This window comes from Ochotona princeps, chromosome 25 (assembly GCF_030435755.1).
Source record: "Ochotona princeps isolate mOchPri1 chromosome 25, mOchPri1.hap1, whole genome shotgun sequence".
In the NCBI taxonomy this organism is placed as follows: domain Eukaryota; kingdom Metazoa; phylum Chordata; class Mammalia; order Lagomorpha; family Ochotonidae; genus Ochotona; species Ochotona princeps.
The window spans coordinates 20,514,689-20,527,146 of NC_080856.1; the positions used below are offsets into that span (position 1 = coordinate 20,514,689).

Here is a 12,458-nt window from a genome sequence, read left to right on the forward strand (position 1 = left end):
TCTCGCTCTCTCGCCCTCTGAGTATTGAATTAACCAGCAGAGTGCAAACAGAACACAGTTGTGTCTGGAGTTCCCTTACTTGATCATCAAGTGGAAATTTACATACTATTCTTGTGCTTTTACATGGTGAACTTCCTAAAGATAGGAGCTGGGGCAGGCATTTGGCACAGCAGTTAAGTCACTTGGGACTCCTGCATCCCACGTGAGTTCCCGGTTCAAACCCTGGCTACTCCATTTCTGATCAAGCTTCCTAGTAAAGTGCACCTGGAAGGCAGAATTTGATTACTTCAACACTTGTGGGTGACCCCCGAGGAGTTCCAAGCTCCTGCTTTGACATGACTCAGCCCTGGCTCTTGCAAGTCTTTGGGGAATGAACCAACAGATGGAAGATCTCAGTCTCTTTGTCTTTCCAATAAAAAATGAAAAGAAATAAAAGACAGAAGCCAATACGTTAACACTTATGAATTTAATGCTTCATCCGATTTGGTGCTCAGTGACCCTGTGGGCCAAGTTGTTTAGGAACTGATGTCAGAGGGGATTTTCTCAATTCGTAAGGGTCAGTTACGGGGGATGGGAGAAGGTCTTGACACATGCCATTGTTTAGTTCTGTTTTAAAAAGAGTAAAGATGGATCTTTTAAGTGCTGTAGACTGCTGGCTAACAAGTGAAAAATTAATTCCAGCTAATGAAACTTACCCCTTTCAACTCTTCTACTAAAAGCCATGCAGATATTAAAAACATCCACGACTCGTTGTTATGCAAAATTTCCTGCTGATAACAATCAGCTCCAGCCATCTAGGTGCATAATCAAGTGTCATTTCTAATAAGTCAGTGACTCCTGTCAAGACTTGTGGCCAATTGGAATCTACCTCAAGGAGGAGGAGGCTGCCGTCGTTGCCAAGCAACAGCCAGGCTCTGAGGCACATCTAGATGCTCTTTTAGATGTAACCAGCAGCAAGTGGGCAAGTCAGAGTGACAGGAGGGTTCTGGCAAAGGAAGGCCAAATTACAACCCAGGATGGGGTACCCACATTGAGGAGCGTGTTGCCTTTTAAATGCAAATGGAAAAGGGGAGTGCGTTTTAACCAGAATTTAAACAGTCCATCATTATCCTGATTTTAATTAGGAGATTAGGTGTCAGTGAAACACAACTGAGTTGTAGGATAATGGCCTCTTGCTGGTAGATAAATACCCAGACATTCTGGAAAATGGGCAACCGGTCAGGCAGGGACAATGTATTTTTGTGCTACGAAGTATTTATTACCACAGCCGCATTTGATTATAATGACTTTTCATTTTTATTGTTCCGAAGGATTAAGACCTAAAAGCAAATATTAAAAATAGCCTGCTGGAGGCTGGGGCAGGCTTGAGAAAGCTGCTTGCTCAAACGCTATTGGAAAACCATGTTGTGCCTTAGGAGCTGTGGTGTGTGTGTGTGTGTGTGTGTGTGTGTGTGTGTGTGTGTGTGCAAGGAAAATTGAAAGGCCTCACACAACCACAACAATGGCTATAATTTTGCAAAGCCTTTTGCGCTGAAATGGTCCCAGTTATGCATTTACTCATAAGCTGGCTACAGCAACTGAAAGTTTTAACAACTGACTCCATTCTTGAGTAATACGTCTTCTCCATGGCAGGGTAGGCCTACAGGGACCATCTGCCACATCTGCCTGTGCCTTTAAGAGTCATACATTACTGACTGTGCCTTCCTGACAGGAAACATCTGGATGAAAAGTGAAAAATTAGGCTGAGCGCTGGGTTCTCAGGGCGGCGCTAGATGCCAGCTGTCCCCGTTTGTCTGATTTTCTTCAACTGGGTCCCTGGCCTGGAGATGCGATTGGCTCCTTCACACTTGAGTGATGAGGACATCCTCAGGTAGTCACTTGTAAAGTTGGCCACTCTCTTCCATGTGCTGTAAGGGGCACTGTCAGCTCATAGTTCTGGGCCTGAATAAGGAAAGATCCGTCGCTTACCCTGCGTTTACACGGACCAAAAATGTAGGAACCGCTAGACTGGTCCAGCAGAAGTGGGTTTGACAATCGTGGGCTTGTTACTCATGGTTTTTGGTAAGGAATCTGGGAAAGACTGGGAAAACCTATTTCTGGTTGCCTTTTTGAAAGCAGGAATTCTTTAGGGGAATGTAGTGGAAACTCTGGCAGGTTAATCAGGCAAACGTTTACCTAACAAAAATATTGTTTTTTTTTTTTTTAGACTTATTTGAAAGGCAGAGATACAGAGGCAGAGAGGAGAGAGAGAGAGAGAGAGAGCTAGAGAGCACTTCCATGCATTGGTTCATTCCACAATGGCTAGGTCTGAGGTAGGCTGAAGCCTGGCGCTACAGCCAGTCTCCCATGTGGGGTGACAGGCAACCGAGAACTTGGGTCACCTGTTGCTTTGCCAAGGGCACTGACAGGGAGCTGGATGGAAAATGAAGCAGTCAGTAATCTAATTGATGCTAACATTGAAGGTGATAGCTTAACTCACTGTACCACCTTGCTGGCTCCAATCAATTTTTTTTTTAAAGATACATTTTATTTTCAATGGAAAGTCAGATATACAGAGAGGAGGATAGACAGACAGGAAGATCTTCCATCTGATGATTCACTCCCCAAGTGGCCACAATGGGTCGAGCTGTGCCAATCCGAAACCAGGAGCCAGGAGCCTCTTCTGGGTCTCCCACATGGGTGCAGGGTCCCAAGGCTTTGGGCCATCCTCAACTGCTTTCCCAGATCACAGGCAGGGAGCTGGATGAGAAGTAGGGCCACCGGGATTAGAACCAGCACCCATACGGGATCCCTGTGCGTGCAAGGCAAGGACTTTAGCCACTAGGCTACTGCACTGGGCCCAATCAATAATTTTCTTAGAAACACTTGGGGATTATGAAAATAAAGCTCAACAATGTGTCTGTCATGGGATTCGGCTGCTCCCATCTTCAAGCAACAATCAAATCGTCACTGGCTCTTAATGGTGACTTCCACCCCAAATCCGTTTTATTATAAAGAAAGATATGATTCCATGATATAGTGCTAATTTAACATTTTACTTATGTATTCATTTGAGAGGGGCAGAGAGAACAGGGAAGGAAAAAGAGAGAGAGCACGAGAGAACATTCCTTTCTCTGAGTTTACCCTACAAATGCCCGCAGTGGGCTGGGGTTAGGCAGAGGCTGGGCTGAGGACAAACTTAGGATACCGGATCCAGTAACCCAGTCGAGATCTCTCCCCCAGGTGGCAGGAACCCAATGGCATAAACTACCATTGCTGTCTTTCAGGGTCCACACAGGCAGGAAGCTGAAGTCTGGAGCCAGAGCTGGAATTTCAAACCAGGTACCCTGATATGGGATGTCGACATCTTTTTATTTCTTTATGCTTGTTTTTATCTGGAAGGCAGAGCTTTGAGACAGAAGCAGAGAGTGGGATAGCTTCCATCTGAGGATTCACTCCCCCGGATGGCTGCCACAGTCAGAACTGGACCAATCTGAAGCCAGAAGGCAGGGGCTGCTTCTGGGTCTTCTACATGGGTGCAAGGGTCTAAGGACCTGGGATCCCCTCTGCTGCTTTCCCAGGCCATCTGCAGGTGCCAAGGGCGGAGGCCTCAGCTGCCACACCACAATATCAGCCCCGGATGCAGTTGTCTTAACTTCCAGGCTAAACACTGGCTTCTGCAAGGCTGATTTTAAAGTGAGTTTCAAGCATTATTGACTGAGGCAGCCTAGTATCCCTATAAATAAAAGTGAATAATTCTTCACATAAATAAAAGCAGTGCCATGGAGAGCTTTTGAATATTAATGATATTTAAAGGCACAGGTAGACAAAGACTTCAGCTGCCAAGGTTAAAAGCAAAAACCGTCAGAATTCCAAGGGAAAGCAAGCCTTCATATCAAGAATAAACTCTGAGGTTGGATGAGAAAAGTCCAAGAGCTGCGTATGAATTCAGAGGGCAGCCATGGGTATTGCAGAGCTCGCTGTGGACAACTCACGGAGGTTCATGCAGCCAAGCATGGGGGCGCAGCGTCTGCTGCTACCTGTGCCATTGGCTTTAAGTCTCCTTTTTGTGTCTTTATTTCCTTTTTTGCTTTAAAAATTTGTATGGATATTCTTGTGCCTCTCAAAAGAGAAAGCCAACAATTTGATATGTTCTTTAATTTGTCTGATGGAACAGCTCATGAATTAAAACTTTCCACCTTTTCCATATTTTTAGATTAATTTTATTTGATGGACCCTGCACAATGGCTCAATTAGCTAAATCCTCACCTTGCAAGCACCGGGTTCCCATATGGGCACCAGCTCATGTCCCAGCTGCTCCACTTCCCATTCAGCTCCCTGCTTGTGGCCTGGGAAAATCGCAGAGGATGGCCCAAGGCCTTGGGACCCTGCACCCATGTGGGAAACCCAGAAGAGGATCCTGGCTCCTGGTTTGAATCAGCTCAGCTCTGGCTGTTGCAGCCATTTGGGGAGTGAACCAACAGATGGAAGCTCTTTCTCTCCGTTTCTCTCTGTAAATGTGATCTGCCTTCCCAATAAAAATAAATAAATATTTCAAAAAAATTTATTTTATTTATTTGAAGGTCAGTATGACAGGGGGAGGGAGAGAGAGAAAGAGAGAGAGAGAGACAGCTCTTCTGTGAGCTGGCTCACTCCCCAAATGGTTGCAGCAGTCAAGGTTGGGCCAGGTCGGAGCCAGAAGCCAGATTTTCCATTTTCCATCCAGGTCTCCATGTGAGTGGCAGAGGTCCAAGCAGTTGGGTGCAAGTTAGTTCTAGCTGCCCCACTTCCAATCCAGCTGCCTGCTGATGTGCCTGGCAAAGCAACAGCAGAAGAGACCAAGCAGGGAGTTGGATGGGAAGCAGAGCAGCTGGGATGCAAGCTGTGCTCTGACGTGTAATGCCTGCACTTTAGGCAGCAGCTTAACCCGGGCAATGCCAGCCCCCAGCCTTTCTTTTCCTCTTCCCCTCACCCCATACCTCTTGTAGATTTCTTTTTAGCTCCTTGTGAGTTCTCTTTGCACCTACTTGTACAACACTGGGAAGTCATCATTTATTCAGGAAGAAGACAGTGCGTGGCGACCTATGAGAGCTGGTGATGCCAGCCCTAGGCTGTCTGCCTCACTTCCCTTCCTCTGCGTTCATGGGCAGCTCCACATCTCTGTGGCTGAGAGAGGTGACCAGGCCATCCATCCATCTTGCCTGGGTGTTTAGAACAAGGATTTGTGGTTTCTTAGAGCCATGTAAGGCCCTTTTTAGGTCCTTCCTGCAGATTCTCCCAGGAAGCCACAACATTGCTAAACATTGGGAGGAGCTAGGTCTCTTAGTGGGGTGCGCACTCACTGCTTGCTGTTCCCTGTGGGCAACTCCAGCAGCCACACTCAATGGCAGCCTCCCACTGGAATTTTCCTGGAAAACTGGCAGAGGCCTTCGATCAGCCTGTGCTCCCACCAAAGTAAGCCTATTTCATTAGAACACGCCCTGCTGGGGGACCCAGGCCGCTTGGGCCTCCCAATTCTGCAGGTGAGGCCAATGCAGGACTGCTGTGTGCTGACTGCGGCTCTCATGAGACTGAGCAGGACGACAGAAAGGAGGTGTGTGTGGGCCAAGAGCCTGGATGATGGGACCCACACTGGTGGCAGCCTGCAAGCCCAGGGCTCTGGGCTGGGACTCGGTCTCTTAACACAGCTTGACCACTCAGAGGGCTGCCATGTCTTTCCCTATGCCAGCAGCCACCAGAAGCCGAACACAAAGTGGCTTCTGCCACCGTCACTTTGCACAGCCCCCTTTCCCTTCCTTCAGCCTCGACACAAGCCCCGGAAGGGTCCCAGGGGGCTTGGTGAAGGACCACACATGGGTGAGAGTGGCACACTAACAACCGTGTAGACATGGTTCCCTGGTTGTATTCCAACCTGGCTCTGTTGCTTACTTGCCACAGTACTTGCCCCTCTACTCTGGAACTGCTGTGCCTCAATCTTTCCTTCTGTGAAGTGGGTGTTACCACACAGCCTACGCTACAGGTTCATGTTTACACATATACAGAGTGGGCCCTGGCCCTGCTCTGGGCCCGTGGCAACACAAATCAAAACCTCACTGAAAAGTTTGTGAGTTTAATTGGCTATTACAAGGTGAGGACCCTGCTCCTCTTCTGGAGACTTGGGAAGATTTACAGAGCTCTGATGCCTACCACATGGTAAGCATCCCAAGCTGAGGCTAGGAGTAGCTCTCCTCTGGCGAGCTGACGACAGGCGTCTGGGAGCCCAGTCACCCCAGAGTGACCAGACGGGGTGGACGGCTGAGACCAGGACCCTGTGGCCCTGGAGCTGTTCTTGTTTTTTCCCCTAACTGTTCACATTCTCACACCTGTGTCTTTGGGCAATTCAGAACAGCAAAGGCCTGGGCCCGAGCAGCCACTAAGGAAGCCTGTTAGCCTCTGTACGAAACCCAGCAGATAGCATTGGGTGTCTGAGATAGGAGCTGGGCAGGGCATCCCAAAGCACAGGGCCATGGGTCAGGAAACGGGGAGCCCGGGCCTGGAAGAGCTGGCAGTGTCTTGTGGCTCCTGCATTTTTCTTTTACCTGGCTTCAAAAACTCATGAGATGGTTGGAAGCTGTGGACAACACCATGGCACAGTAGGCTAAGCTTCTGCCTGAGCTATTGACATCCCATATGGGTGCCGTTTGAGTCCTGGCTGCTCCACCTCTGATCCAATTCCTTGCTATTGTATTTGGGAAAACATCAGAGGATGGCTTGAGACCCCAAAGAAGCTCCAGGTTCCAGGCTCCTAGCTTCAGACTATACAAAGCAGCCATTTGGAGAGTGAATTGACGGATGGAAGAGCGCTCTCTCTCTCTCTCTCTGCCTCTCCTTTTCTCTGTAAACCTGGTCCTGCCTGCCTTAAGTGATGCCAGGAGACCATCGTCTCTCCACAGCCATCTGTGACCATGACCTCCCGAAGCCCCGGGAAGAGTGTGCAGGTGTGAGGCTCAGCAGCCATCATTTCAACTTTCCTTTAGGTGGTGTCTGGTCTCAGTTCCCTCACTGGAATGTGAAGTCCGCTGTTTAGATACAGTCCCACCCCAGAAGGTTGTTCAAAGGACAGACTCCCAGACCCCCACCCTGTAGCACCTGAATTAGAACCTGCAATTGAATAGGGACCTGGTAGTGTGGCAGCGTTCTTGCCCTCGCAGCTTTTTGCTGGATACTTGAGGGCACAGGGTCACTGTTGACTCAGATGGAAGAAGCCAGGGGATGGAAGCTGCACAGGATAAGAGCGAAGCTGGAAGGTCCTGAGGGGTGTTGGCACATTGCTGCCCAGGCAAGGACACAAGACGAGCTGCTCTCAGTCACAGAGGACCAGAAGAAGTGAATTTGTTCCACCTGGGTCTTACCTTGTTCAACTTCTCAGGAGTGAAAGCCGAAGTCAACACGCCCCGGACCTCTCTCCATCTCTGGTCACGTAAGAACAGGACACTGTTGGCCACCGACTTTGACTCCAGCCCCGAGGCCTGTGGGGAAGCAGCAGAGCAGAGGGTCAGGGCACCCCGATTACCTGGGCAGCAGGCCAGCTTCCTGATGCACATCCTGGTAGCTAATACAGTCTCTCTTCAAGAAACCCGAAGAATCTGGAAGTTTGTGGGCAATGATCTAGAGACTCATGGCCCAGGTCCAGGGGAGTGGATGGGTCGGCTCTGCAGGCTTTGCTCTGCCCTGTTGCAGTGTGGTCGGCATCATTGAAATAACTTGGGGACCTCTGAGCACTCTGAGGTCCCCTACCAAGGGACACTTCTCTGCGCAGGTTTCGTAGAGGCAGGCTGGGCTTCATGTCCGTACGCCATGGCAGGGTTTTGACGTGGCTGCATTGGTTAGCGAGGGCCGGGATTGACAGACTTAAGTGTCTGGGTCCTTGGTGTGTGGGTGTGGAGAGAGGAGAGAATGGAGTAGGAAAGAAGGGGCTATGAGAAGCGTGTACCGGAATAGCTGCTCCCAAAAGAATAGTCTTTCTTCTTCGCTTCCTTTTAATATATGTATATAAAAAGGATGATGTATATATTCAAAAGTTAGAGAGGGAGAGAGAGAGAGAGAGAGAGATCTCCCATCTGCTGATTCATCTCCTGGATGGCTGCAACAGCCATGGCTGGGTCAATCTGAAGCTAGGAGCCAGGGGCTTATTCCAGGTTCTCCCACATGGATGCAGGGACGAAAGAACTTGGGCCTTTGACTACTTTCCCATGTGCATTTAGCAGAGAGCGGGACCAGAAGTGGAGGAGCAGTGGGAATGGAACTGGTGTCACAGGTGGTGGCTTTACCCACTATGCCACATCACCGGCTGTTTTCCCTTTTGATTCTCTTTAACCAACACATATTTATGTGTTATAGGCTGAACCTGTTGAAGCCCAACCTCCAGAGTCTCAGAATGGAACTGTATTTGGAGGTAGGGACATTAGCAGGAATTCAGATTAAATAATGTCATTCAAGTGGGCCTTTATCTAGCATAACCTGTGTTCTTAAAAGAAGAGATTTTGCATTGCAGTGGGTCAGGCCACCACTTATGACTCTGGCATCCCATGTGGGTGCCAATTCAAGCCCTATTGCTCTACTTCCGATCCAGCTCCCTGTTAATAGTCTGAAAAAGCAGCAAAAGGTGGCCTAAGCACTTAGACCCCTTGCTACCCATATGGGAGACCTGGTTGAAGCTCCTGGCCATGTTGAAGCATGAACCAGGAGATGGCTGGTCTCTCTTTCTATCTGTCTCTTCTCTCTGTTTGTCTTTCAAATAAATAAGCCTTAAAAATAAATTAAAAAAAAAAAAGAAGAGCTTAGGACAAAGACATGCACTGAGCACAGACTACACGAAGGCCTGAGGAGAAGACAGTCATCTCCAGGCCAGGAGAAGCCTTCAAGGTCCACCCTGTTCACTCCTTGACCTGGGGTCCTGACCTGTCCCACTGGGAAGTTGGACGACTCTGGCTTCAGGCCCCGTCTGGGACATGCTGTGGTGATGGGTTGGGTACCCCAAGACAGACAGTTCAAGAGGTAGGCTCCAGGGTGGAAGGGGAAGGGAAAAGACTTCTGTGGCCCCCTTGGAGCTAACAGCCTAGAGAGGAAGCAGAGATGGCCAGGAGACTGACAGGCACATGCCCTTCTGGTTGGTGGGAGGGCCAATGTGGTGAGGGGACCAACAGGATGGGGGTGGAAATGGAGCATGGGTTGTGGGGTTAGGAGGCCCTGGAGTGAAGCGTGCAAAATGCAAAGATGCCTTCAGCATCCTCCTTCTTTCTGGCCAGGCTGTTCCATCTCTAGCTCTCCCACTGAGTGGCCAGAAGCGCCTCCCACCACCCCTAGGTCCCACTGCTGGCCAGGGTGCCCCTGGCGCCATGGTTGCAGTGTGAGGGGTGACAGTGCCTGAGAGCCGCCATGCAGGAATCCTGTGTGCAGTGTGGTTTCCTATTTCTTTTCACTGTTTTAATTATAGTTGAAACATGAAGCCAGCCATCATAATTCAAAAGCCTTGTAAAAACTCCTATTTAGAGGAAAATTATAATTTTCTGATAAAATATGAACACTCAAAATAAGCCATAAAACATAACTGGCAAAGTGTCTGGGGAGGATTTAATTATATATTAGACCCGAGTCGCTGGGATATTTTTCTGCCGAGGAATACCTCTCTATATTTAGAATGAAATTCTTTAGGAGTGCCATGGCCACTAAATTATGGTCTGATGGAATTTTTGGAATAGAATCCATTTGTTTAGGTTCCAGAGTCAAAGGAGACAATCACACATTGTGCGTATTTATAGAGTGCCAAAGCCCAGTCCTGTGCCACGCTGCTGAGCATTTTAGCAGCGAGAGAGTGGGATGGTGATTTGTGGGGCTCTGATGGGGAGGAATACATGAGAAGGAAGAAGCAGGAAGATGTATAGGATTTTGTACCTATCCTGAACACCATGGCTTATCTTGTATTTGAAGGACAAACTTCACTCTCCAGGCACTGTGTCAGCATGGCCCCCAAATCCCCCAAATCCCTCCCTTGCTAACCACAGCATCCCTCTGCCTTCTACCTGGAAGTGCCACTAGAGCTCACCATGTTCAAGTGGAAAAGTTCAAGGGCCTCAGTTACAATAACATTTTTCTTTCTAGATGCCATACTGTAAGAACCCTGTCTGCACACATTCTTTGATGAGAGCTACAGAACCATGCCTGAGGTCAGGGCAGGCTACTCAAAGAGAGGAACAACATGGAGCCATGGGCAGGCTTGGGGGTGCTGGGCAGGAAGCGGCTTCTGGGCTGTGAGAAAGGGCGAGCAGTGAAGCGGGGCTCCCCAGTGCAGCCCTGCATCCCGAGTCCCCACCTAGGTAGCTCCAGGGGCTCTCTGACCAGGAACTCCCACACCACAGGCTGTAAGCAGTTGCAAAATCAATGCAGTGAGTGGCAACCTGCATTTATAAAGAGAACAAGAACTAGAGCAGAATAGGAAACACACAAGAGCATTTCTGAAGGCAAGGATATTTTGATGTTGTTGATCTTGTTCTGGATGTATTTGCGTGTGTGTTTGTGTGTGTCTGCATATCTCTTCCCAGGTATACTGTATCCAAACAGGATTCTCAGTGTAGATCCTAGCCACAAAATTTTCAGAAGCCTATTCTAACCCAGACCCCAAACCTGGAAACTCCTTGCCTCCAGTTAAACCCCTGTGGTTAGTCCTGGCTTTGACAACTCCCTCCTTTCTGAGTGCAACAGAAAGCCAGGGAGAGCTCTTTAACTTCTCAGGTATTAGGAGTCTGAAGACACAGCCGGGGTTTTCTGTGAGCTCTGGCTGTATTTCCTATGCTGGGCTTTGAAAGGATGAAAAGAGTGTTGCTTTCACAGCCAGGCCCTAGGTTCAAGTCTGTATGATGTTTTATTTATTTATTGGAAAAGCAGATTTAGAGGGAGAAAAAGAGAACGAAAGAGCTTCCCTCCTCTGGTTCACTCTCCAAATGACCGCAGTAGCCAGAGCTGAGCCGATCTGAAGCCAGGAGCCAAGAACTTTTCCCAAGTCTCTCACAGGATTCAGGGTCCCAAGGCTTTGGGGTATCTTCCACTGCTTTCCTAGGTCACAGTGAGCTGGATGGGAAGTGGAGCATCCAGGACATGAATTGGTGCTCATGTGGGATCCTGGCACTTGCAAGGGGCAGATTAAGCAATTGAGCCATCGTGCTGTGCCCATGTGTGATGTTTTAGAACTGGCCTTGCAGGCATCAGCTTCCCCAGCTGTAAAAATGGAGATAAAGATGCCAGTGACCTCTTGTGATGGCTGCGAGGCTTCATTTAAAGAGTATTTGTTTTAGCAAGAGCTGGGCCTGACTCAGGAGCTTGGGTTCACAACTGTGAACAGCACACAGTTCCCTCCCCTTTTATAGGGAGATGAATCCATCAATGTAGGAAATGCAAATATGTTATCCAAGGACATTTTTAATGGGGAAAGAGGCAAAGCAAAGGATTATGAAAGAATACTGTTACGTGGTTTCATGGCTGGTAGAACAACAAAGACAAACAGAACGCTATCAGTCTGGAATCAGATGGAAAGGCACAACCCTCTATATTTAGCTCAGTAGAATACAATTTTTTAAGTTACTTTCCTAATTACTGATTTGCAGAAATCACAGTCAAAAAGCTGAATGGTTATGGAATCACCGTTTAACATTAATTTGGAACATCTCAAGGGTCAGCATACGTTCACCACAAGCCTGACAGATAGGAAAGAAGCTGTAGTTAGGATCATCCATGGACAGAGATACAAAAATCCTAACCAACATAGAAAATAATTGGATACATTGAAATAGTCAAAGAATAATCTAATCTATCAAAGAATAATTTATTCTAGAAATGCAACCTCTGAGAATCAGTGTAACTGGCTACATGAACAGAATAAAATAAAACAACAGATACCTTAATGGATGCAGAAAGAAACTGATAAGATGTGATAGACGCCATCGATGGTGACAACTCTCAAGGGACAATGAATATATATTACAAAGAAACCCTGGTTAGCATTATTCTCAACAATGCAATACTTAACACTTGCTGAGACTGGAAACAAGACAAATAGGTCCACTGTTACAATTCTATTTGGCATTATGGAGAGTACAATTAAGCAAGAAAAAGAAATGGAATATGTAAAAGTTGGAGTGGAAGAAGTAAAGTTGTTTCTATTTGTAGAAGACACAATTTTATAACATAGAAAATCCAAAAAAAACCCACAATTTCAGTATTGCACTTAATTAGATTGTTGAATATAAGTTTGACACACAGAAATTATTTTGTTTATGCTGAGGGACAATAAACAATGGGAAAATGAAAATAAAATATACAATAACTATACTACTACCAAATACCTGGGAGCAAATTTAACAAAGATTGTCAAAGGCCTTTCCACTGAAATATAAAACATTACTAAAGTAAATTGAAGAAGACCAACATAGATAGAAATTCCATGT

At 47.5% G+C, this 12,458-nt stretch overlaps 1 protein-coding gene across 1 annotated transcript in view; it reads right to left on the reverse strand.

The window, feature by feature from the left end:
- The window catches only part of TBXAS1 (thromboxane A synthase 1), a 157,728-nt gene that overhangs the window by 56,649 nt on the left and 88,621 nt on the right, over positions 1–12,458 (reverse strand). The window contains exon 5 of the mRNA XM_004594473.3: positions 7,371–7,487. Coding sequence (XP_004594530.2) covers positions 7,371–7,487 — 117 coding nt within the window. The remainder of the gene's footprint in view (positions 1–7,370; positions 7,488–12,458) is intronic.